At 37.9% G+C, this 26,785-nt stretch overlaps 1 protein-coding gene and 1 long non-coding RNA gene across 2 annotated transcripts in view; one reads left to right on the forward strand and one right to left on the reverse strand.

The window, feature by feature from the left end:
- Positions 1 to 286: 286 nt before the first annotated feature.
- On the reverse strand, positions 287 to 11,040 carry LOC121038170 (uncharacterized). The gene is made up of 2 exons (XR_005794199.1): positions 10,893 to 11,040; positions 287 to 515 (listed from the first exon to the last, which is right to left on the reverse strand). It is a non-coding gene; the product is annotated as an uncharacterized LOC121038170 (long non-coding RNA).
- A 155-nt stretch (positions 11,041 to 11,195) lies between these two features.
- The window catches only part of VCPIP1 (valosin containing protein interacting protein 1), a 30,410-nt gene continuing 14,820 nt past the window's right edge, over positions 11,196 to 26,785 (forward strand). Inside the window, exons 1-2 of the mRNA XM_040487680.1 lie at positions 11,196 to 14,357; positions 22,736 to 22,822. Of these exons, the coding sequence (XP_040343614.1) occupies positions 11,645 to 14,357; positions 22,736 to 22,822 (2,800 nt within the window). The 5' untranslated portion in view covers positions 11,196 to 11,644. The remainder of the gene's footprint in view (positions 14,358 to 22,735; positions 22,823 to 26,785) is intronic.

Below are 26,785 nucleotides of genomic sequence, written 5' to 3' on the forward strand. Positions count from 1 at the left end.
GATTCTGTGTCTCCCTCTCTCTGCCCCTCCCTCGTTCATGCTCTGTCTGTCTCTCAAAAATAAATAAACGTTAAAAAAAAATTTTAAAGAAATAATTTTAGTTCAAATATATATTGAAGGGACTTAATCAACTCTTGCCAACAACAGACATTTAAAAGAAATATCCTAATTTTATGGGTCTCCCCAAATCTCATGTTGTTATTTATTAGATGTTTCAATTTCTTTTGTTAAATTATAAAGGTCCTAGGCTCCATAAATTAAAGTATGAGACTGGCAGAAAAATAACTGAGATAGGCAAACGTTTTAATGTAGCATGTTACAGATGGGGTATTTCAAGCCATTCATGAGGGGGTGAGTTTTTCCAATGGTTTTCAAAGTACACCCTTTGGGGAGGGTGGAAAAGGGGGTAAGTACTGCTGGCAAGTTGGAATAATTCTCATTCGTTCCCATTTCAATCACATTGGTCTGTTTTACATATTGAACTTATTGGTAAATTGATCTGGAGGATTCTGGACCTGAAAACAAAACCAAAAACATATTTAATGCAAGGTTTTGGGACAACCGGTATTTTGCAATATAAAATAAGTAAATAAAATCATTTGAATCTTTCCCTCACATCCTATGCAAAAATACATGTCAGCTGGACTAAAACACTAAATGGAAAACACCTCCATAATTACCAGAGAATATGGGAGAGCATTAACTCCTTTTTAAGCATACTGATGAAAGTAGAGGCCATAATGAGGGGCACTATTTCTCTGTGTTGGTTTTTCCTAAAAATATGTGCCTCTGACAGATTCAAATGTTTTTGTGGCTAACAAAGTGCAGAAATGCTACATATCAATAATACTGCCAGGGTGGCTTAGGGTATTAACATCCCTGTTATCTCTATCAGCACACCCAGATTACCCCAAAATGTACACTGTAAACAAAATAATGTCCAAAATGAAAAATGTAATACATTCTAGTATCTTAAGCTGCTAGCAGACTCTTGCCATTAAACCCTTCCTCTCCCTAGACATTTTGGAGGCATCACTGCTTTTTCTCTGGAGTCACAGTATCATCAGCATAGAATGGCTCTGAAAGTCCTCAGTAGAAAAACTAACTTTATTTACTCATTGTTTACTAAACTTACTTCACTGTAGAAGCCTCCACTCAACATGATACCCATTAATATCCATAGAATTTGTGGACACACTTAGCAAATGCCAGGCTGAAAATTAATATATGAATGGGAAAATGCTAGGCAAGAGGTGTCATGAAAGACACTCTGTCCATTTATTGCTATTTTACCAATGTCCAAATTGAGGCACTCTCCAATGTTGTGATCTGCTGACACCTAGTGCTGATGCTTTAATTTAGTACATGCATACATAATCTTCAATAATTTCCTGTCCACCTAAATAAAAACCCCTGCTTGCAGACTGCCTTGGATTTATATTCTTGTACATCATAATTATAACACACTTATATACTGGAATATTATGCAAGGATTTATGTAAATAATCTAAAGGACTAAGAAAGTATGTCACCTTGTACTTTTGCTCTTCTCTTACCCATTCACATATGTCTTATGAGACTATACATATAAAAAAATGTAATGCTTATTCTGACTCTTTATGTCATACCCACGAAAGGAACTGAATTAGACCATGTTTAGGAGATAGAGCCGGAAGGTTCAGACAGAGAGATCAGGCCATTCTACAAAAACTCAAGAATGTTACCGGGATGAGGATAAAGTGTTTCTTTCAGTAAACCCTTGAACTTTACTTTCTTTTACCCCCAAAGTACCCTTTGAGTTCTAAGTAAAGGGAAAAGAAAAGGAAGAAGGAAAAGTAATAAAACTGCAGTGATAAGTATTCTCCTGCTGCACAGACATTGGTTATTTGGTCCAGCCATTTAAAATTAATGTTAGTTTGAATTGCAAGCTGTTAGGCTTACGAAGATTAAGATGCAACTTCTGATCTTTATTAACTGTGTCTCTGTATGTTTACTTTAATAATGTCAATGCAAATGACACCTGTTTGTACAAATACACTGTATTAATATCTTCCAGGTTTCCTGCCGCTAGTTTGAGAAGATTAGATCACATATTTCAATAAAAATTCTAGTGCTACAAAATCCTGGAATGCCAATTTTGAGGATCACCTGATAACTGTAAAGTGGTCACTCATAAGATAGGGTTAGTATTTTTGAGTATTTGACATTCTCTTTTTTTTAAGTAAGCTCTATACCCAACATGGGGTGTGAACTCCGGACCTCAAGATCAAGAGTCACATGCTCTACCAACTGAGCCAATCAGGCATCCCCCCTTTAAGTATGACATCTTAGTTAAGTAGTATCAAATCTGAGTATTGCTGGAAACCATAAAGCAATTCCTTACTGTGGGAGGGGCTCCTGGGTGGCTCAATTGGTTGGGTGTCCGACTTTGGCTTAGGTCAAGATCTCGCCGTCCATGGGGTTGAGCTCCATGTCATGGAGCTGTTAGCTCAGAGCCTGGAGAGGTGTTAGTCTGAGCTGTTAGCTCACAGCCTGGAGCCTGCTTCAGATTGTCTCCCTCTCTCTCTGCCCCTCCCCCACTCTCACTCTGTCTCTCTCTCAAAAATAAAATAAAAACATAAAAAAAATTCCTTACAGTGTATTTGCTAGTTCACTTACAGCTACTAAGTTCAGAATATATGAGAGTGTGTGTGTTTGTGTGTGCACACATGCATGCATGCTTTGTGCAATTTCTGTTTCTAACTGAATGTAGCACTGGCAGTTAAAGGCCTAGTTCTTTTGAGTTTGGCAAGTCTAGGCTACCGTGTGACATGTGATGACCTAACTCTATCAAAATTACCGTGAAATCTTTATCTATATGTTTTGTCATGATGTTCTTTGGTTTTTACCTGATACAAACAAAATCCTAAACTCTACATGAATTCAGGCATTCAAAACTTCATGTTTTAAGGTGCTCATTTAGGAAATCATAAATATTGTTTTCGATTAGTATCAAAATTACAACACAAAAATTTTTAAAAGTTTTTAGAGAATTTGTGGATTTTCAATGAATGCATGCTTCGATCTCAGGCTGAGAAACACTACCATGGATGACAGCCATTCATTCATTCAACAATATTTATTGAGGCTACTGTGTGCCTGGCACAGGGAATCTAACAATCAACAAACTGCCTGCCCTTATGAACAGCCTTACAGTCTAATGCGGAAGAAGGACAATAGACAAGTAACTATATAATTTCAGATAGTGATTAGTGCTATAAAGTGAGCAGGATAAGGAAATGGAGAGAGAAAAGGACAGAGGTTGGCAGGAATGGCATCTTGCTGGAGCTGACATTTGAGCAGACACCTAAAATGATTACCTGGGAAAAATTTTCCAATCAGAAGAAGAGCAAGTGCAAAGGCCCTGAGACAGGAATGTATTGGAGTGTTTGAGGACTAACAAGGTGGTCAGTGTGCCAAAGCATCCAGCCAAGGAAATGTCTGAAGTACCCAGGCGCCAGATCACAAAGGGTCCTATGATGTTGTAGTAATGACTTTGGTGGTTCCTAAGGAAAAAATGGGATTGCAGAAGGCATGCTTTAGATAGACTAGAGGTGGAACTTCTGTCCCTGGAACTCAGCCCTTTTTTTTTCTTTTACTTTTCATTTTTATTTATTTATTTATTTTAATTTTTTTTCAACGTTTTTTATTTATTTTTGGGACAGAGAGAGACAGAGCATGAACGGGCGAGGGGCAGAGAGAGAGGGAGACACAGAATCGGAAACAGGCTCCAGGCTCTGAGCCATCAGCCCAGAGCCCTACGCAGGGCTCGAACTCACGGACCGCGAGATCGTGACCTGGCTGAAGTCGGACGCTTAACCGACTGCGCCACCCAGGTGCCCCTCTTTTACTTTTTAAAATCAACTTTATTGAGGTATAATTTACACACACAAATGCACCCCTTTTAAGAATTCAGTTGGATGAGTTTTGGCAAATGTATATATCCATATCCTCATCACCATAATCAAAATAAAGAATATTTCCATCATCCTAAAAAAGCTCCCTTGTTCCCTTTTTCAGTCTGCATCCCTTGACCCAGCACCAGAACCAGGAACTCCCTGGAATCTGGGGAATCATTATTTTTAATGAAGACTTAGAGCTGTAAGGACCTAGATCTGTGCTGACAATTGAGAGCCACTAGCCACATGTGGTTACTTAAATTTAATTAAAATTGAATAAAGTTGGGGCACCTGGGTGGCGCAGTCGGTTAAGCGTCCGACTTCAGCCAGGTCACGATCTCGCGGTCCGTGAGTTCGAGCCCCGCGTAGGGCTCTGGGCTGATGGCTCAGAGCCTGGAGCCTGTTTCCGATTCTGTGTCTCCCTCTCTCTCTGCCCCTCCCCCGTTCATGCTCTGTCTCTCTCTGTCCCAAAAAAATAAATAAACGTTGAAAAAAAAAATTTAAAATTGAATAAAGTTAACAATTCAGTTTCTGGGCGCCTGGGTGGCTCAGTCATTAAGCATCTGACTTCAGCTCAGGTCATGATCTCATGGTTCGTGAGCACAAGCCCCACATCTGGTGAGCATGTGCCCACGCTGCAGGTGAGCTAACGCTCCACTGGGTGTGTTCCAATTTTTTCTCTCTCTCTCCCCCCCCCCCCCCCCGGGATTTTCTCTTTCTCTGCCCCTTGCTCACTTGTGCATGCTCTCTCTCTCAAAAACAAAACAAAACAAAACAACAACAACAACAACAAAAACCCAATTCAGTTCCTAAGTTGTACTAGCCACATTTCAAGGGCTACGCTAGTGGCTGCCATATTGGACAGGACAGGCATAGGACTTTTCCATCATTGCAGATAGTTCTATTTGGCAACGCACAGTTGTTACCCAGGTGGAATCTGACCTTTGCCACGTGAAAGTAGGCTAAGCATCCTGAAAACTGAGTAAACCATACAAGTCACATTACCTAGTTTTATGTTACTATCTGTGTTTATTACCTTTATCACCAAATAATTTTAAAAGCCCACGTATGGGCCAGAGTGTTGAAGGAGGAGAAGTGTTCACTGGGATGGCATAACAACAGTAATTATGAGGTTGTTTACTACATAGAAATTCTTCCTCCTTTATAAGTTTAAAGGAGGTCCTATTTTTTTTTTACGTTTATTTATTTATTTTGAGAGAGAGAGCAAGCGAGGCAGGGCAGAGAGAGAGGGGAGAGAAAGAATCTAAACCAGGCTCTGAACCATCAGCACAGATCCATGGGCTCAGAACATGACCCGAGCTGAAACCAAGTATCAGACACTTAACCGACTGAGCTACCCAGGCACCCCAGGATCCTACTTTTATTAAGGGAAAGGGTGATTTCTTTTATAACTCATAAGGCACCATTTTAAGTAAAATTAAATCTTAAAATCATGGTCTTACTAAATTACATTTTTTTTTCTTTTTTGAAAGGGGGGGGTTCAAAGCAAATATGCTGAAATATTAACATATGTTCAACCTGGTAGTCGGTGCATGAGTATTTTTATATAATTTTTCTGTACACTTAAAATGTTTGAAATATTTTAAAAGAAAAAAATGTAGGCTTTCATTTTAAATGTTGGACAAGAATATTTAATGTTATCAAAATTGTTCATGATTTGATTAAACAATTCAGGTTAAAAGTAGTTTACCACACTAGTACAGCATAATGGTCAGTATGACAGAAGACTCATTATAGTAAACATAATGATTAAGCATACAGGCTCTGGAGCCAGACTGCTTGGGTTTTAATCCTAAGTATGCCACTTACTAGCAATGAAACACTGAACAAATTAAATAACCTCTCTGTGCCTCAGTCCTCATCAGTAAAATAAAAATAATAATAATAGTACCTGGCTCAAAAAATATTATAAGGATTAAGTAAATATATGTAAAGACCCTGGCACATAATAGATCCCTAATTAGTGTTAATTTAATAGCTACTATTATGGTGATGATAACGATGATACAATTTTGGTTTCCTAATACTTTTAGAAAAAAGTAAATTGAACAGTCCATTAAAAATGTTAATTGTAGGGGCGCCTGGGTGGCGCAGTCGGTTAAGCGTCCGACTTCAGCCAGGTCACGATCTCGTGGTCCGTGAGTTCGAGCCCCGCGTCGGGCTCTGGGCTGATGGCTCAGAGCCTGGAGCCTGTTTCCGATTCTGTGTCTCCCACTCTCTGCCCCTCCCCCGTTCATGCTCTGTCTGTCTCTGTCCCAAAAATAAATAAACGTTGAAAAAGAAAAAAAAATGTTAATTGTAACCTTCTAATTGATAAGACTAATTTTAATTTTTTTACTTATTTTCTAAACATTCTATGTAAATTCCTGTTGTACTTAAAACAACAGAAACCAAAGTCTGGGTTTTAAGTCCTTCCCCAGATATGACCCAGAGTCTGATAAACACTAATTTCCCATGTATGATCCTTGGACCAGCAGTATCAGCAATACCAAAGAACTTGGTAGAAATGCAAATTCTCAGGCTCCATCCCAAATGCACTCATTCTGGGGTGGAGCCCAGCAACCCACTGTTACATTCGATTCTGATGATCACTAAAGTTTGAAAACTATAGTGCTAAAGCATAACCTTTAACTCTACTTGACCTCTTTCACCTTTACATAATAAGAAATACTGCCAATCATTCTTCTTCAAATACTCTCTGCAAATACTCTCTGCAACTCTTGTTCACAAAGTCCTTCTTCCACCCTTTGAAATACCTTTCATGAGCCTTTTGAGAATATCTCCTCTCTGTCGCCAGTTACTGCCTGACACAGAAAACGCAAATGCTTTCTGGAGCCAAGCAGGTAATATGTCTCAAGGGACCTGGTATATGACCTTAGAGAGAGAACTGCTGGCCACTGCACAAAGATGTTCACATTAAAAAAAAAAAAAAAAAAAGTTAAACTGCTGCTGGCCAAACAAAAACACATGTAAGCCAAGTTTGGCCACTGGCCACCAGTTTGCACTCACTTCTTGGCTAATTCTCTCTCAAATCACTAAGCAGCTGTGATGTAGTGGAAAGAGTGAGTACTAAACATGGAAGAAAACCTTGATTTGAAGCCCAGCTCTGCTACTTGCTAGCTGGGTGGTAATAATGATGATGATAATGTTAACCTTCCAGAGTTAAACCTATCTCACAGGACTGTTTTAAAGACTAAGATAATATTCTGAAAAACACTCCCCCTACAACAAGCCCTCAATTTTTCATAGCATTTGTGATATTTATTTTCTTATACTGTTTTGATTGATTACATACTTTATTCTACCTATATTTATGAACAATTGAGTTTAGCCTATTTCTTCTATTAGACTTGGAGTTCCTCGGCATCAGGGATGGCATTCTGCATCCTTTCAAGTTCTCACGATACCTACTTCAGTAATTAAGTCTCTCTCACATATCCACCCTCAGCTTCAACAAAAGCTGATGACTCAAAGTCTGATTATCTGGAGTAGAGATCTGGAGGAACACAGTCAACTCTTAGTACAGATGTATATTTCATATAAGAAAGTATGTGGCTGACTTATAACAATCCCCAAAGTTATGATTCCCTTCCTTTTCCAATATAAAAGAAAAACAATAATGGTTATGCTCTTGTTAAGCGGATGCCTCTTGCTTTTACATTTACTAGGTTTATTAAAAGCAATATAGGAATTTTAGGGGCGCCTGGGTGGCTCAGTTGATTAAGTGTCCAACATTGGCTCAGGTCACGATCTCACAGTTTGTGAGTTCAAGCCCTGCATCAGGCTCTCTGTTGTCAGTGCAGGGCCCACTTTGAATCCTGTCTTCCTCTCTCTCCACCTCTCCTTCTCAAAAATAAATACACATTGAAGAAAAAAAAAAAAAAGTAATACAGGAATTTTAGAAGTGCCATACTAGAAATTTACGGGGAAAAAGAGGGTTTCAGTTTTAACTGCATTTTGTCAATTCAGATAGAGGTGATGCTGGGGTAATGGTGATAGAAGAGGTATATATCAGAGCAGCTAACATTAGGGGCTCAGCTCATTTTCCCGTAGGGAATACTGAGATGAGAATAAGAACTATTAGTGGGGCACCTGGTGGCTCAGTCGGTTAAGCATCTGACTTTGGCTCAGGTCATGATCTCACGGTGTATGAGTCTGAGCCCTGCATCAGGCTCTCTGCTGTCTGCTTCAGATTCTGTCTCCCTCTCCCTCTGCCCCTCCCCTGCCACATTCTCTCTCTCTCTGTCAAAAATAAATAAACTTTAAAAAAAGAAAAACTATTAGAAATCTCATCAAGATCTTTTAAAAGTTATTAGGCAATTAAGATCACGGATTTGGGGAAGAAGAGGAAGGAAGCATGTATATCTCACATAAGCAAGTTAGAAGCTTGCTGCACTCCTATGGCCTTATAAGAAACAGCATGTCATATTTTGTCCTAACAAAATTTTCTTACTTTACAGGTACCCATGCCTTCTAAATGCCTGTAAAAAAATAATTCACATATTGAACGTGGCATGGTTAATGCCCCTTTATTTGTTAGCCTTCTTACTTTCTGAACTTTGCATCTATAGACTCATTAAGTGACTTGAAGGTTAAATGACCCAATTTAATTCTAGAATTGATCGAAAACTTAACTCCTTTCCCTCCTCCTATGAACTGTGCTTTATATCAGGGTATTTTATTTTTTTCCTTTCAAAAGTATCATTCTTATAATTAGAACTATAGTAACAAATGGGTTTAAATGTCAGATTTAGTTTTGGAAGAGTATTTCTAACTAATCAAAGTTCCACATGGGGAAATGAACATTGGATGAGTCAAATGGATTGTGCTTGACAAACCAGCAAAAGGCTACCCATTTTTTCAGTAAGGTGGGAAGTGGTTATTTTGTCAAGTGTGATTTAGAATGACATATTCAAATGTGATTTAAAAAATCTATTTCACTATTCATATGTATTATCAGTAAAGAAAATTTAGCTTGGTGATGTCAAAACATAAAAGTGCATGCCCATGTGCACACTGCTGTCATTTTTCATGTGTTTTGAGGCTTTCATAATTCAATTCTTTGGATTCTGTATGACGAAAATAAAATTTCACTGAAGGTGTAACTTCTCAGTAACAGTAGACAATAATTTCCACCTACTAGGCATATTCAATTTCTCAACTTAAAAACACTCAATTAAAAACCAGTTCCAAGACCATGTATGTAGTTACCACCAAACTATTGTCAGAATAGAAATAAACAACTTTTTCTGCATGAATTAAGAAAAACTTTATTTAAAAAAATTATTTTTTCAATGTTTATTTAATTTTGAGAGACAGAGAGTGAGAGTGTGAGTAGGGAAAGGGCAGAGAGAGAGGGAGACACAGAATTCAAAGCAGGCTCCAGGCTCTGAGCTGTCAGCACATAGTCAGACACAGGGCTTGAACCCACGAATCATGAGATCATTACCAGAGCCAAAGTCGGACGCCCAACCGATTGAGCCACCCAGGAGCCCCAAAAAACTTTATTGAAAATTATCCCTTTCAAGATAAGTAACATTACCTATCTTGTATTACGGTAACATCATTTGCGCTGTGGGCCAGGAGAATTGGATAAGAGAATAATGTTTAAATAATTTCTCTTTCAAACATGTCATTTCTTTTGAAGAAAACTGTAGACAATAATTAAGGTGGAAGTCAGTAGTAATACCTTTTAGGAGTGTCTCACAGATGGTTCATTTCAAAGCATCAAATTCTATTTACCCAAAAAACCTAGTAAGGTAAACAATTCCCTTAGCAGCTACAGAAGACTCAAATGGCCTCATGGACTGCACTGATGTATCTATTTTGTCCCAGACGTTTCAGAAATTTTGAGATAGTTCACTTATCTAAGGTTTCAAAAAGCAAGACTTTCCAGAATAAGTGAAAGGGGCTCACTGTACAATAATAATTAAAACAATACTAGCTTTCAATTAACATATCAATGTGTTGTGCATGAAGAGGCAATTTCCAAGCACACAATAAAATAAAGCTCTGTTGCCTCCTTAAGGGTAAACATCCTTATCACTCCTTCCCCCTAAGAGATCCAGAGGCCTAACAAAAGGTGTGAGCTTAACAGCTCTTTTCTTTTGTAGAAAATAGTATAAAAAACACTCTCTGGGTCTGAGATACACTGGTGGTTTGACCTTGGACGAGTCACTTAATTCCTAGTCTGTTTCCATAACTGTAAATGGAGTCGACAATACCTGGTATCGTATTACAGGATTGGTGCCAGAATGAAATGATATATGTGAACGTATTATGTAAACTATAAAGCAACAGTAACCGGAAGTTAGTTATTATTTTATATAATACTGGCCTAAACTTTCCTGCTATGTCCCGTCTGCAATATGGGTACATATCTAGATCTGAATGCCTAACCGTCGCTTGCTGGCTGTGTGAACCTAAGGAAGTCACTTCCTTTTGGGCATGTTTTCTAACAAGGTTTTTATGAAGAGCAAATATAATGTGTACGTAAAGATTGAGGCAGAAATATATTAAGAACTTAATAAATGATAGCTATTATTAGTTTTGAAGAGAGGATCGTAAGTAAATTATATCTAATTAAAAGCCTTTGCATGTATATACAACTCTACACGCATCCAAAGTACTGTTATTTGTTCTGTAAACTGCAAAGACGTACAAGGAACTAGGAAACAAATGGCGCCTCAGTGACCCTCAATACAGAAGGGGAATAAGGCAGAGAAGGGGACTTAGGCGCCTCAGTAGCTTGCAATAGCGGTAGGAATGAGAGGAGAAGTATGGCAGAAAAAAAGACCTTAAGAAATACTCCGAGAATCAATTCATTGTTTACCCCCCGCCCCCCTCCCTTCTCTCTTACGACCTCCGGCCTAGATTAGGCCATTTCATTCAACTTCCCAGCCCGCTATGCCGCTGGACATTTATTTACTGTACCTTCTTCACTGAGAGCCTTTCAATTCCCCTCCCCTTCTATGAGTCGTGAACTTCAGACCCTCGGCTTCCAACACCCATTCCCTTTAATTCTGTTTTTTACCAAGCTTCCCTGTATCCTTCTCTCCGCCTAAGGGGGAAGTGAGGCTGAACGCACCGCAGGGCATCCTAGGAAATGTGGTCTCTCATTCTCTTTTGCTTGAGCCCCAGAGTGAGGAAGACGACAAAGAAGATCCAGTTAAAACTACAACTCCCGGCAAGCAACACGAATGACGATCTCCTTTCTGCCCCCCCTTCCTATTGCCTTCCTCTTCCTCCTCTCCGCCGGTGCTGAACCGCATGGCCTCACGGTATTGTAGTTCTTTGCGGATCCAAAATCCTAGCATTCAATGGCCCGGAGAGAGGCTGCAAGACTCTAATTCCCAGAGGGCAGAGCGGTAGCTGCGCCTGCGCACTCCCAGTGAGGGCGTGTATGTCTGTGTGTCTGAGGGAGAGAGAGAGCGAGAGTGAGTGAGTGTGAGTGCTGGGTAGGGTGGTGGCCGTTACGTTCGGGGCAACGGCTACGGCAGTGGAGAAGTAAGAAGAGAAACAACGTCCGGCGCTTCCGCCTTCGCTTAGGAGGAGGAGGAGCTGGTAGGGAAAGGAAAGTGATTCGTCCTGGGCCTGGACTAGACAGAGTCGGGCCGGTGGGTGTCTGGGCTATGAGCCTTTGAGGGTCGCTTGGGACGCGGAGCGAGACACGAGAGCCGAGAGGTATGTCTCAGCCGCCCCCGCCGCCTCCGCTGCCGCCGCCACCTCCTCCCCCTGAGGCTCCGCAGACTCCGCCGTCCCTGGCGGCGGCGGCGGCGGCGGCTCCTTCGGGGGGGCTCTCGAAACGGAGAGACCGGAGAATCCTCTCTGGGAGCTGCCCGGATCCGAAGTGCCAGGCGCGTCTGTTCTTCCCGGCCTCCGGTTCTGTCAGCATCGAGTGTACCGAGTGCGGACAGCGGCACGAGCAGCAACAGCTGCTGGGGGTGGAGGAGGTGACCGACCCGGACGTAGTGCTACACAACCTGCTGCGGAACGCGCTGCTTGGGGTGACAGGGGCACCCAAGAAGAACACGGAACTGGTAAAGGTGATGGGCCTTTCTAACTACCACTGCAAATTGTTGTCGCCCATATTAGCTCGCTATGGAATGGATAAACAGACAGGCAGGGCTAAGCTTCTCCGGGACATGAACCAGGGCGAACTGTTCGATTGCGCTTTGCTAGGTGACCGCGCCTTCCTCATCGAACCAGAGCATGTTAACACAGTGGGCTATGGCAAGGACCGCTCCGGAAGCCTCCTGTATTTGCATGACACACTTGAGGACATCAAGCGGGCCAATAAAAGCCAGGAATGCCTCATTCCAGTTCATGTGGACGGGGATGGACACTGCTTGGTGCATGCTGTGTCCCGTGCTCTAGTAGGCCGGGAGCTCTTCTGGCATGCCTTGAGAGAGAATCTTAAACAGCACTTTCAGCAGCACCTGGCCCAATATCAAGCCCTGTTCCATGACTTCATTGATGCCGCTGAATGGGAGGATATTATCAATGAGTGTGACCCTCTGTTTGTACCACCTGAGGGTGTTCCCTTGGGCCTGAGGAACATCCACATATTTGGCCTTGCCAATGTATTACATCGCCCTATTATTCTGCTAGATTCTCTCAGTGGCATGAGAAGCTCTGGTGATTATTCAGCCACCTTTCTGCCTGGGCTCATCCCTGCAGAGAAGTGCACAGGGAGAGATGGTCATTTGAACAAACCAATCTGTATTGCATGGAGTAGCTCTGGTAGAAACCATTATATCCCCTTGGTAGGCATAAAAGGGGCTGCTTTGCCCAAATTGCCTATGAATTTGTTGCCTAAAGCGTGGGGTGTGCCTCAGGACCTTATTAAAAAGTACATTAAACTTGAGGAGGATGGTGGTTGTGTTATTGGAGGAGACAGAAGTTTGCAGGATAAATACTTACTTAGGCTTGTGGCTGCTATGGAAGAAGTCTTTATGGACAAACACGGTATCCATCCTAGTTTGGTTGCTGATGTCCATCAGTATTTCTACAGGAGGACTGGGGTGATAGGAGTTCAGCCTGAAGAAGTTACAGCAGCTGCTAAAAAAGCAGTAATGGATAATCGCCTTCACAAATGTTTGCTCTGTGGTGCCCTTTCTGAACTTCATGTTCCTCCAGAGTGGTTGGCTCCAGGAGGGAAACTGTATAACCTGGCAAAAAGTACTCATGGACAGCTGAGGCCTGACAAAAATTATAGCTTTCCCTTGAACAATTTAGTTTGCTCATATGATTCAGTGAAAGATGTTCTGGTACCAGACTATGGATTGAGTAACCTGACAGCCTGTAATTGGTGCCATGGCACATCTGTGCGAAGGGTCAGAGGAGATGGGTCTATTGTGTATTTGGATGGGGACAGAACTAATTCTAGGTCCACTGGTGGCAAATGTGGTTGTGGATTCAAACATTTTTGGGATGGTAAAGAGTATGACAATCTACCAGAAGCTTTTCCTATTACTTTGGAATGGGGTGGAAGAGTGGTCAGAGAAACAGTATATTGGTTCCAGTATGAAAGTGATTCATCTTTGAATAGTAATGTTTATGATGTTGCAATGAAACTTGTTACCAAGCACTTTCCAGGTGAATTTGGGAGTGAAATCCTAGTTCAGAAAGTTGTCCATACTATACTGCATCAGACTGCCAAAAAGAATCCCGATGATTATACTCCTGTAAATATAGATGGTGCTCACGCCCAAAGAGTTGGAGATGTACAAGGACAAGAGTCAGAGTCTCAGCTCCCAACTAAAATTATTCTTACTGGACAGAAAACAAAAACTTTGCACAAGGAGGAGTTAAACATGAGTAAAACTGAAAGAACTATTCAACAGAATATTACGGAACAGGCTGCTGTAATGCAGAAACGGAAAACAGAGAAGTTAAAACAAGAACAAAAAGGGCAACCCAGGACTGTTTCTCCTAGTACCATTCGTGATGGTCCGTCCTCTGCACCTGCTACCCCTACCAAGGCTCCATATTCACCAACAACTTCAAAGGAAAAGAAGATCCGAATAACAACTAATGATGGACGACAGTCCATGGTTACACTTAAATCTTCAACAACCTTTTTTGAACTTCAAGAAAGCATAGCCAGAGAATTTAACATTCCTCCATATTTACAGTGTATTCGATATGGCTTTCCTCCTAAAGAGTTAATGCCACCCCAGGCAGGAATGGAAAAGGAGCCGGTTCCTTTACAGCATGGTGACAGAATTACAATAGAGATTCTAAAAAGTAAAGCGGAAGGTGGTCAGTCTGCTGCAGCACACTCTGCCCACACTGTGAAACAAGAAGAGATTGCTGTTACTGGTAAACTATCCAAGGAACTTCAGGAGCAAGCTGACAAAGAAATGTACTCCTTGTGTCTTTTAGCAACATTAATGGGTAAGATCATTTTAACTCAGATGGTATTTCTTAATTGTGAATATTTTTCTGTTGTCTTCATGAAAAACAATCTGTGATCATTACAAAAACGATTTGATTATATAAATATTTTAGGAAGAGATTATTTTCTTCCTCCTAAATAGATGGATGTTAGCATGATTCTCCATTGAGTAAGCATTAGGACAACTAAGAAAGTGAAAGTAGTCCATTAACTGTCACCAGATTATTTAAATATAACTTATTCTCATATTTTTTTAATAGCTTATAATGTAGCTATTTAAAGTCTTTTAAAATATTTTCCCCCCAGGGCTGTATTGAGCCTGGTCACTTTGTCCCTTTTCATTTATTTTAAAATTTTCTTTTCCTGCATGTCATGTGATTTCAGGACTTCCTGTTTGATGAATTGCAGTTTCTGGTGTTTATATTCTCACCGCACTCCCACCTAATAGTCTCTGTCCTCCATTTCCTGTTCTTCCTTTCCTAGTTCATCACATTTTTATTTGTACATTAGGATTTGTGTTTAAGTAATTTCCTTGCTCAGTGACTCTTTGCTTTCAAACATATTGTACTATTATAACTCCTGAGAAATACAAGAAACAGAGGTGGATGTTAATGTGTTTCTTAAGAAGCATTTCTTTTTAATAATTCAGCATAAATTAAAAATATCAACCAAATATGTAAACTAAAGCTTTAGATGATTTGGGATATGATCCAATGGTGCACTTTTTACATTGTTTTTATTTGCTTACTCTTTGTTTTTAAATCACTGTTAATATGCTTTACTAAGGCTTAAAGTAGAGTTAAAATTTATATTACATATTAGAAGAGCCTTATTTTTGCTGAGATTAGAGTTTTTAACTAGAAAAGTGATCTGGGTTTTGATTCTGTTTTCTAAGAGTACTAAGTATCAGTGAGTTGGGCCTTGACCTACCAAAATAAAGATTATTCCTGGCTTGTTAAATTTGGGGGCCTAGAAGTTAATAGGAGATCTAAAAGCCCTGTACACATTAATAACTTGATATTGATATTGTAGATTTTATTTTGGCAGACATAGCCATCAAATCGGGGGATATGTCAAGAAATGTACTAGGCACTGTGTGTATTTCTATCTCTTAGAGTTTTTAGTTTCTTAGAGACTGCATGAAATATAGGAAAGATTGTGTGATCTTTGGAGTCCGAAAGACCTCGAATTTGAATCTTGGCTCCACTACTTATTAACTTAGTGATTCAGGCAAGCTGCTTAACTCCCCGATACTTCAGTTGCCTCTTTACAAAATGCCTTTTGTGGTTGATACACAGGGCAACAGTAAAATCCTCCTAGAACTGTGAAAATCAAATAACATCAGCAAAGAATGGATAAAATTAGATACATGCAGAAGGTAGTTTAAAAACTGGCAATCTCCCAGGTCAAAAACAGGAAAAGAAAAGATCTTCCTCAGTAGAAGATGAACTCTTGAGGATGTGGCTCATTTCTTTTCTAACCTTGGATGCTCAGTACCTAGTATAGTGCCCAGCAGGTTGTAGGCACTCTGAATGTTTTTGATTGGATTAAATAGATGACATTAACATGTCTAAAGAAAGGCTGTGTCAGCAGAAATGGAATGGATGGTCAGCATTGAACATTGAAAAAGAGTTGAAAAGCAGAATTTGGCACTGTTTATACACTACTGTACAAAGGGAAAAGATACATCATCTGGGGTTCATGAAAATTCTAGTAACTAGAAAGATAATCTCTAGGGGCTGGAATATTTGATCAGTCCTCACCATGGCCTGGCTGAAAGAACTGTATCCGTTTAGGGATTCTGTATTCATCAAGTATTCTGATCATTCATTTAACTTCCTAAGTATTGATGTACCGGTGAGAGCATACCTGTAGTCTTCACTTAGAAGACTGTGTTCTCCATTGTAGATAAATAAATTGGCAAGGGTGAGATTATGATCAGTACTGTAAAAGTCTGATTAGCATAATAATATATTTTATAATGAAAATTAGTAAAATGTAGTTCTGGTTTATAATTGGTCACTTTTTGAGTTTAGTTTGAGGTTTCTCAACCTGAATATCTGAGTACTAGACTGTTGACTGCAATGAGTTCAGTAAGGTAGTGTCTTCTTGTTATGATCTCTTTCCTCTTTACCTCCAACATTTATGTTGCTTCCCTTCTCAATACACAAATCTCTTTAAATCTTCTATTCCCAACACAAATTTGAGCATAAAAAGAGTGTTTTGCTGATTTCATAGTGTAGCACTTGAGAGACTTTCTGCTGTAGTGTACTAAGACACTGCGTGGCCTGTATTAGTCCCTGTATTAAACATTAGTTTTTTTTACCTCTAATTTTCTTATAACTGTATTTGAATTATGCAGAAGACATTCTTAATAAAAACTGATGTGTTGGTAAAAATGTCAGTTTGGGGATAGTTATATATACACACAACCTTATGTAAAGAGTGCTGGAGAACTATTGATGTTTAGTTTGGAGAGGACTGGAAAATGGAAAATGACAGGGCTTATTTATAAAATTGCAAATTTCAAAATGCAGAAATTACTTTGTGAATTACCAGATGTGAACTGAGCTGTTATGAAAAGTTATGAAAATAGTTCATCAAGCATTATGCTGTTTGAATTGTTGCCTCCTTCTCGTTTAGGTGTAGGCTTAAATACCACCTTAGAGAGGCTTTCTCCTGACTACCTTTTCTAAGGGTTTGAGAGACCTTTGCTAACCACTCTAAGTAGGCCCCCTCTCTCATGGTACCCAGTTCATTTCTCTTATAGCACCTATTACAGGTTTCCATTATCTTATTTGTTGGTTTACTTATTCATTTGCTTACCCCACCGTATTTATTATAAACTACTCAAAGGCAGAGATAGTAGTCTATACATGAATTTATACTATCATACTTTGAAGATTAAGTTAAACATTGATTCTGTTCCTTTCTGCGCTTAGCTACTTTGATATTTTTTATTTTCCTTCATATTTTTCAGTTATAAGATATTTTTAAAAATTCAAAGAATTTAAGTGTGTATAAAGTAAAATATGATAGTTGCCTGTAACATTTTTACTCCCCAGAGACTGTGTGTGTGTGTGTGTGTGTGTGTGTGTGTGTGTGTGTGATAAATACATGATTTAATGCTAATGATGCTGCTAAAAGTTGTATGGGCTGGATATACTTCAGGGATTCAGTATAAGGATAAAAACAGGCATGCCTTTCTTAGAAATGGTTTTGACTACTGATAAAGTAGATACATTTTTAGATGGGAGGATCTGCAAGAAGGGTGGAGTGATGGCAATGGTTCTTTCAGCTAGTGAATACCCTTAGGAGTATTTCTAGTAGAAACAGTTCCATGTTCCTAGTTTAAATTTACATTTTGGCCAGTTTATTTTATGGTCATAGATATGGGAGTTCAGAGTTAATGTTTAGTACCTTTGGGCATCTTTAAAAATATAAAGGGGGGGCATTTAAAAATATATTTCATTTCATTACTCAGCCATAAAAAAAGAACGAGATCGGGGCACCTGGGTGGCTCAGTTGACTAAGCGTCCGACTTCGGCTCAGGTCACGATCTCACAGCCCGTGAGTTCGAGCCCCGCGTCAGGCTCTGGGCTGATGGCTCAGAGCCTGGAGCCTGCTTCCGATTCTGTGTCTCCCTCTCTCTCTGCCCCTCCCCCGTTCATGCTCTGTCTCTCTCTGTCTCAAAAATAAATAAACGTTAAAAAAAAAAAAAATTAAAAAAAAAAAAAGAACGAGATCTTGCCATTTGCAACAATATGGATGGACCTAGAGGGTATTATGCTAAGTAAAATAAGACAGAGTAAGACAAATACTATATTATTTTACATGTATGCAGAATCTAAAAAACAAAACAAAAAAGCAGAAACAGACCCATAAATACAGAAAACAAACTGATGGTTGTGGGGATGGGAAGTGGGCCAAATGGGTGAAGGGGCATGGGAGGTACAGTCTTCTAGTTGCAGAATGAAAAAGTCATGGGGATGAAAGTTAAAGCCTAGGGACTATAGTCAGCGGTATTGTAATAGTGTATGGTGGTAGCTACACTTATGTTGAGTGTAGCATAACCTATAGAGTTGTCAAATCACGGTGTTATACACCTGAAACTAATGTAACATTGTGTGTCAATTATGCCTCAATAAAAACACATAAATAAATTTCATATAGGTGTTAGATTTTAAAATTTGCTCACTTTATACATTGCAAAGTAGAAACTTCAAATTGCCTTTTTAAAAATCTAGTTAGAAAATTAGAATGACGGGGGTGCCTGTGTGGCTCAGTCTGTTGAGCGTCTGACTCTTTATTTCAACTCAGGTCATGATCCTGGGGTTGTAGGATTGAACCCCACATTGTTTAGTGTGGAGCCTGCTTGGGGTTCTCTCTCTCTGTCCCTCTGCCCCTCTTCCCCAAATAAAAAAAAGATTGGAATGATGAGCTTAAAGCCCACTTTTAACCCTATGATTTTATTAGTAGTAAAAGTTAGAAAAATGAAAAATTTTAAAATGTTTCATTTTAACATGCTTTTTAAAAATTAAATATTGCTTCTTAAGGAGGAAAAAAGTCAGATAAACCAAAAGAAAAACCATCTGTAATATCACTGCCATATATAACTTAGATAGGAGAACTGAAGATTTTTAGGAGGAAGACAAAGTTTGGACAGAGATTATTGATGGTGATACAGACTTTTTTCTACATTTATACATACACACAATATGTTGAATATAAATATTTTACTGTTCACTGTGGAGAAACAAATGAATTATAAAGTAAAATTGGGGCACCTGGGTGGCTCAGTTGGTTAAGCATCCGGCTCTTCGGACTTCAGATAAGGTCATGATCTCACAGTTTGTGAGTTCGAGCCCCACATTGGGCTCTGCACTGACAGCATGGAGCCTGCTTGGGATTCTCTCTCTGTCCCTCTTTCTCTGCCCCTCCCTTGCTTGTGTGCTCTGTTTCTCTTTCTCTTAAAATAAATAAGTTAAAAAAAATTTTTTAATAAAATAAAAGTAAAATTAATTGAGGACTAACAATATGAATTAATACAATATTTGTTCAATGTTTTACCAAGCTTTTCCTATTCTCCAAGAGTTTGCTTTCTAATGAAATGGTAGAAAAATAATTCTTTCCCTTTTTTGTAAGATTACTCTTAGTAACTTTCAAATAGACAATACAGTATTAACTATAGTCACCATGTTGTACTTTACATTCCCATGACTTATTTATTTGATAACTGGAAGTTTGTACCTAAAAGTCTTTTCCTTTGTTTTTGCTGTGATTTTTTTTTTATCAGATTCATGAAGAGGTATAGATGGTTCCATTAGTTATATTTTATCAGTATTGACACTGAAGAACAGTTATCATGGTGCTGCTTCAGTTAAGTTTTTCTGAACTTATTTGAGGCAGTGTTAAAAGGAAAAACATCATTTATACTGTTCATTCATGTACATTCATTCAATGAATGTTAAGAATGATACTGTCTACCTAGCACCGTGCCAGGCCCTGGAAATAGAAAGTCAGATAGACCAGTGACCTTTTCCTGACTTTGAAAGGCTAGTCTAGAAGGGGAAACAGAAAAATACACTAAATTACCCTGTAGTGTGATGAGGGCTGTGGTACTCATATGCATAGGAGTAGCAAGGAAGGTACCTACCTATCCACCACTCTGAAGAATGCTAGAGAAAGTGACACCTAAATTGAGTTTTAAAGAATATATAGCCATTATTGGCCACTGGGAACCAGAGAGCATTTTGGTGGTGTTGCTTTGTAAAACTCAAGTTAGGGTATGATGTGAGATGTGGGATAGGAGAGAATGCAAGGATTACTCTTATCTGCCATGAAAAAGGAGCTTGGACTTTACCTTATGTTTTTTGGGGAGCCATTAAAGGTGCAACTCTGAAGGTATTATGGAGGAGGTATTTGAGAACAAGATTGGAGGGGAAACCAGTTAAGGAGATGGTGGCCTGAACCAGGGCAATTGTAGAATTGATGGAGACAAATGCAGTGGAGAGCCGTATGATGCTAATGGGGCTCTTGTGCAGAATGTCACAATCCATTTTTCCTGACCTCTAATTTCTTTTTTTGGTTCTATTGCCAACAAATGGAAGTATCTGTATACCAAAGGAAATAATTTGCCTACTTTTTCCTCCTAACCAGTTGTTGATGCCATGGATTTCTGTAAGAAAAGACTGCGGATAGTTCTGTCAAATTTGTAGTAACACAATTTGACCTCTGGTAGAGGTTTAATATCAATGGAAAGGGTAGGTCTAAGCTTTGGAATGATACACAGGATTCAAATCCTGGCTCTGCCACTTACTAGCTGTTTGATCTTGGGAGAATTGCTTAAACTCTGAGCTTGTTTCTTTTTCTGTAAAATAGGACTTAGTTGTGATGAGAAAATGAAACTGTAAAGTTCCAGCTCAAAGCTGGGTAGATAATAGAGGTTTTGATTTATTTATCCTTCCCTTAAGCAACAGAGCATGCATACTCAGTGGGGCCACATATTGCTCTCAAAGGGGGTGAATTTGGTTCTTGGGAGATGGAGAGAGTAAAAAAAACTTTAATGAATACAATTCTGATGTAGTACATAGACAAACAGTATATCTGTATATCTGTAGTATTCAAATGTAATGAGGGAGGCAGCATAGGAATATAGTGTCTTAAAAGGGTCCTTAGGAACAATTAAAAAAAAAGAAGGATCCTTAGAGGGACAGAATGAAAACAAGATTAATAACCACTCCAATAGAGTTCTAATTGGTGAGAGTTCCAGAATAGTTAAGGAATAGGAATAGTTAAGTTATGTAAAGCACTAAGAAATGTCATTTTTTTTTTACTAGTATTTAATGGTGGTCAATTCTGAAGAGTTCCCTAATTTGAGACCTGTTCAGACTTTTAACAAAAAAACTTAAGTGCTACCATTATAATTTTTTACGTTTTCCAAATAAATTGTATTCTGATATTTTATAAAATAGTACAAAGTAATATTGATAAGTAAATGAAAGGTTATCATAGAAATAATTCATCCAAATGAAGTCTAATGATAAATTCAGCAACCAGAACTTCTACTAGAAGTTATTAACATTCTGTATTTGGGGATTTTATTAATATTAAAATTTTTAATTTGTATGCCCACCGTTAAATTTAGCCATTTTCTGGTAATACTGTATCATTAATGAATGAAGTGTTTGTGTGTAAGTAAATGTTCTATTCAACCGAAACTTTAAGTGCCTGGCCTTTTAAAATTTGCATACTTTAAACTGATGTACTGAATAACTTTAGCCAACTGCCATGCAAATTCCTATTCTTGTTTATAAATGTGGGAAGGGGTTAGAGCTCTGAGAGATTGCATGTACATAGTGATTAAGCCTCATCATCAGTAACCTCCATTCAAAACTCAGACCCAGTATAATCTTCTAGTAGGAAAAATAAAAACCTTTCTTTGTTAAGATTAACTTAAAAAATTCTGATCGTACATTATCAGATGTACATTATCAGATGAGAAAATAGTGAAAGTATAAGGAAACAAAAACAACATTCCTGTAGTTACCAGAAGTAACTATTACGTTCTTTCCATTCTTTATTACCTTTTTGAACAGTGATTATCATTCTTAACTTTTTATTTGAAACTTCTTATTGAATAGTCACTGTCAAAGGATGTTCTTGAAAAAATATTTTTGTGAAATGGTGATTTGCTTGGGGACATTTTGTGGACTTCTAAAGGTTATTCTAAATCTCTTCAACAAGTCATTTCCCCTCTAAATTTCTATTTAAAAAAGTCAACTTTGGAACAACACAATACAACATCAATTACTTATCTTCAGTCTACCTATAGACTTTTCTCCCTAGCCTCTTTCATCTATTTTTGTTTAGTTTTAACATAAATATAGAATGTTCTGTATTCTACTTGTTAAAAATAAATATCTTCCTATCACTCTCTCTGTTGGTTTAGTTCAGTGTTGAGAAATACTTTCCTTTGAGTTGGATTGAGTCTTCAGATATATTTTGTTTCATATGCCCAGTATTGACTCATGCAGTTTTAAAGACATTTTTGAATTAGTTTCTACATTTAAAAATAGGGAGAATTCACATGAAAAACCTAGCTTTCTGGCTTCTGAAAAGCCAGATGGTCTTAAAGCATTGGGCTTACACTCTGCTATGATAGCACTTGGCAGTCAGTGGCTGCCACCTTTAGATAGGTCATGGGTTTTCTAGTTTACCGCAGTCCCATCACTCCATATCATCTCCTTATGTTATACCAAGCTGCATCACTTATTTAGGAGATCTACCTTGCAATCTCTGTTCAAGGTTAATCATTAAGCAACCCTGGGTGGAATTCTTTTGTTTGTTGCTAATGCTGTTTGTTTTTATTTTACAGGAGAAGATGTATGGTCTTATGCAAAGGGGCTTCCTCACATGTTCCAGCAGGGTGGAGTGTTCTACAATATTATGAAGAAAACCATGGGTATAGTTAATATATGATTTTATTCTTAGATAATATCTCCATTTAAGCTATTATAAGATTAAGAAAGATCAGATAGTATTCTTCTAAAAGCTATTTCCAGGGCACCTGGGTGGCTCAGTTGGTTGAGCATCCGACTCTTGATTTTGGCTCAGGTCATGATCCCAGGGTCATGGGATCAAGCCTTTTGTTGAGCTATGTGACAGACGCTGAGCCTACTTAAGATTCTCTCTCTTTCTCTCTTCTCTGCCCCTCTCCCCTGCTCATGCTTGCTTTCTCTCTGAAACAAAAAAATTAAATAAAAATAAGGCTATTTCAACATTTATTTTAGGTATATATTCTTCAGCAGTCTGCCTAATTAAAGTGGATTATTCTCTTGATATGGTCAGCTATATTTTCTGCTATAATATTACAAAAAGTCTCCTATCACTTTCTTGCTCCTATTTTCTCATTAAATTATGTATATGATTCTAAGGACAAATTGTGAAATTAGAAGCAGAATTGATTGTAATGCTAGTGACTTCCAGAACCAGATAATACAGTATTTTTGTTGTTGTTGTTGTTGTTGTTGTTGTTGTTGTTGTTGTGTTTTGGCTATTCTTATTATATACCTCAGTGTTTTCTGGATTTTAAGAAATAGTTCATTTTATATATTTAACTTCTCATATTGTATATGCATTGTTTGTAAAGATATATGCAAGTATGCAACTTCAGAGTTTTAAGGTCTTAAGAGAAATGTTGGCAATGTGTGTGTGTGTGTTTGGATCTCACATGTTTTTTCAAAGATTTGATGTGAATAATTTTGGCCCCAGACTTTATCACTCTGGCTTTTCTCATTTTTCCACCTACCGGACCTCTGTAGACATTAAGTGCACAGTCACTATTTATGGATTTTATCTTTTACACACTTTTTTTCCTTCTTACAAACACAACCCAACTTGGCTGTTGTAGAAATGTTCAAACATATGTAAAAGTAGCAAGAATAATATAATGAACCCCTGTTAACCCACCACTTGTCTTCAGCAATTCTCAGTACATTTCTATTTACATCAACTGGACTATTTTAAAAGAAATCCAGACATAATATAATTTCATCTGTAAGAACTTTAGTATGTATCTCTAAAAGTAAGAACTTTCCTTAAAAAATTACAATATATTATCACATATTAAAAATATGAAAAATAATTTTTAAAAATCACCAAATATCCAGTGAGTGTTTAAATTTCCTTGATTTTTGATTGTCTCCATTTTTTTTTTTTCTTTTCTTTTATTTGAATCAGGGACCAAAGAATGGCTGGCTTCCTTCCTTTCTCCCTTGATCTTACTTCTTTCATTCCTTTCTTTCTAAGACAGGATTGTTGAAGCATATTTGCATATAATAAAATTCACCCTTTGTAGGTATTCAGTGTAATATGAATTTTGACAAACATATACAGCCCAGTAGCCACGACCACAGTCAAGATACAGAACATTTCCATCATTCCAAAAAAGTTGCCTTGTGCTCCATTCTAATGAATCCCTTACCCCTACCCCTAGCCCCTGACAACCACTGATTTTATTTCTGTCTCTTTATGTTTGCTTTTTTCATTATTGCCATATAAATGGATTAATTTAATACAACCCTTTGTGTCTGGCTTCTTTGATTTAGCACAGGGGTTGGCAAACTACTGCTTGTGGGCCATATCAGGTCTGCTGCCCGTTGTGTATAAAGTTTTATCAGAACACAGCCAAAAAGAACACAGCCATACTCACATTGTCTATGGCTGCTTTCACACTACAATGGCAGAGTTGAATAGTTGTAACAGAGACTATATAGTCTGAAAACAAAGTATTTACAGTGTTGTTCCATTATAGGAAAAATTTGCCAATTTCTGTTTAGCTTAATGCTTTTGAGATTCATCTATCTGGTTGCATATATTAGTAGTTCATTGTTTTTTATGCTGAGTAATACTCCATTGGACATGAATATGTCACATTTTTAAAAATCCATAACCAATTGAAGGACATTTGGATTATTTTCAGTTTTGGTCTACTATGGATAAGGCCACCATAAACATTTGTGAACAGGTCTTTGTGTGTGGACATATGTTTCACTTCCCTTTTGTAAATACCTATGATTGGGATTGCTGAGTCATATGGTAAGTGTATGTTTATCTTTATAAGAAGCTTCCAAACCATTTTCCAAAGTAGCGGGATCATTTTTTATTCCTACTAGCGCTGCATTGGAGTTCCAGTTGCTCTGTATCTTTCTTTACCAACACTTGGTAGTATCAGTTTTTGTTTTTAAAATGAATAGGTTTATAGTACTATCTCATAGTGGTTTTAATTTGCATTTCCGTAATATCCAATGACGTTGACCATCTTCTCATATGCTTATTTGCTTCCTACTTCTTCCTTTGCTCATTTGTTTAAAATGTTTTATTTATTTTTAAGAGAGTGTGATTAGGGTAGGGGCAGAGAGAGTGGGACAGAGGATCGGAAGTGAGCTCTGCTCTGACACCAGTGGGCCCTATGTGGGGCTCAAACTCATGAAATGTGAGATCATGACCTGAACCAAAGCCGGACGCTCAACTGACAGCCATCCAGGCACCCCATCCTTTGCTCATCTTTAAATTGGCTTGAATCTTTATTTTAAGTTGAGTTTTGAGAGTTCTTTGTATATTCTAGGCACACATCATTTATCAGGTAAGTGTTCTGCAAATATTTTCTCCCAGTTTGTAATTGGTGTTTTCATTCTCTTAACAGTATCTTTTGAAGATCAGAGATTTCAATTTTGATAACCAATTTAACAATTTTTTTCTTTCATGATTTATACTTTTTGTGCCCTATCCAAACAATCCTTACCTAATCAAAGGTCACAAAATTTTTCTTCTATGTTTTCTTCTAGGGGTTTTTATAGTTTTAGGTTTTATATTTAGGTTTATGATCTATTTCAAGTTGATTTTTTTATATGTCACAAGGTATGAGTTGAGGTTCATTTTTTTATGTATGGACATCCAATTGTGCCGGCACTGTTTGTTGAAAACAGTATGCCTTGTCCATTGAATTACTTTGGTAGCTTCATCAAAAATCAACTGACCATGGGTTATACACTTGAAAAGGGTATATGCAAAATATAGCATCAGTAAAATTATTTTTAAAAGTCAATTGACCATGTATATGTGGGTCTGTTTTTAGATACTATTTTCTGATTTGTTGATCTATATGTCTCTCCTTTAACAAATACTGTAGTCTTGATTACAGTATCATTATAGTAATTCTTGAAATCAGTTGGTATGAGTGTTCCATTTTTATTCTTTTTTTTTTCTATTTTCTAAAAGTTTTAATTTAAATTCCAGTTGACATACAGTGTAATAATTAGTTTCAGGTATACAATATAGTGATTCAACACTTCCATACAACACTTAGTGCTCATCACAACAAGTGCACTCCTTAATGCCCAAACCTATTTAACTCATCCCCCACCCACCTCCCCTCTGGTAACCATTAGTTTGTTCTCTGTAGTTAAGAGTCTGTTTCTTGATTTATCTCTCCCTTACCCCCCTTTTTTCCCCTTTGCTCATTTGTTTCTTAAATTCCACATGAGTGAAATCACATGGTATTTGTCTTTCTCTGACTTATTTTACTTAGCATAATACTTTTTAGCTCTGTCTAGGTCATTGCAAACATCTTTATTCTTTATCAAAAAATTTTTTTGGATATTTTAGGTGCTTTGCTTATCCATATAAATTTTAGAATCAACCTGTCAGTTTCTATAAAAAAAATCTGGGATTTTTACTGTGATTTGTTGACTATATAGATCAAATTGAGGATAATTGATATTTTTACATCAATTCTTCTCATTTCATGAAAACTTTGTATTTCTCCATTTATTTAAGTGCTCTTTAATTTCTGTCATCAAAATTTTGTAATTTTCAGTATACAATTCTTGGAAATCCTAAATATTTCATGTTTTGGGAATGCTTG

Source organism: Herpailurus yagouaroundi, unplaced genomic scaffold (assembly GCF_014898765.1).
Source record: "Herpailurus yagouaroundi ecotype Mexico unplaced genomic scaffold, PumYag 165, whole genome shotgun sequence".
Taxonomy (NCBI): Eukaryota; Metazoa; Chordata; class Mammalia; order Carnivora; family Felidae; genus Herpailurus; species Herpailurus yagouaroundi.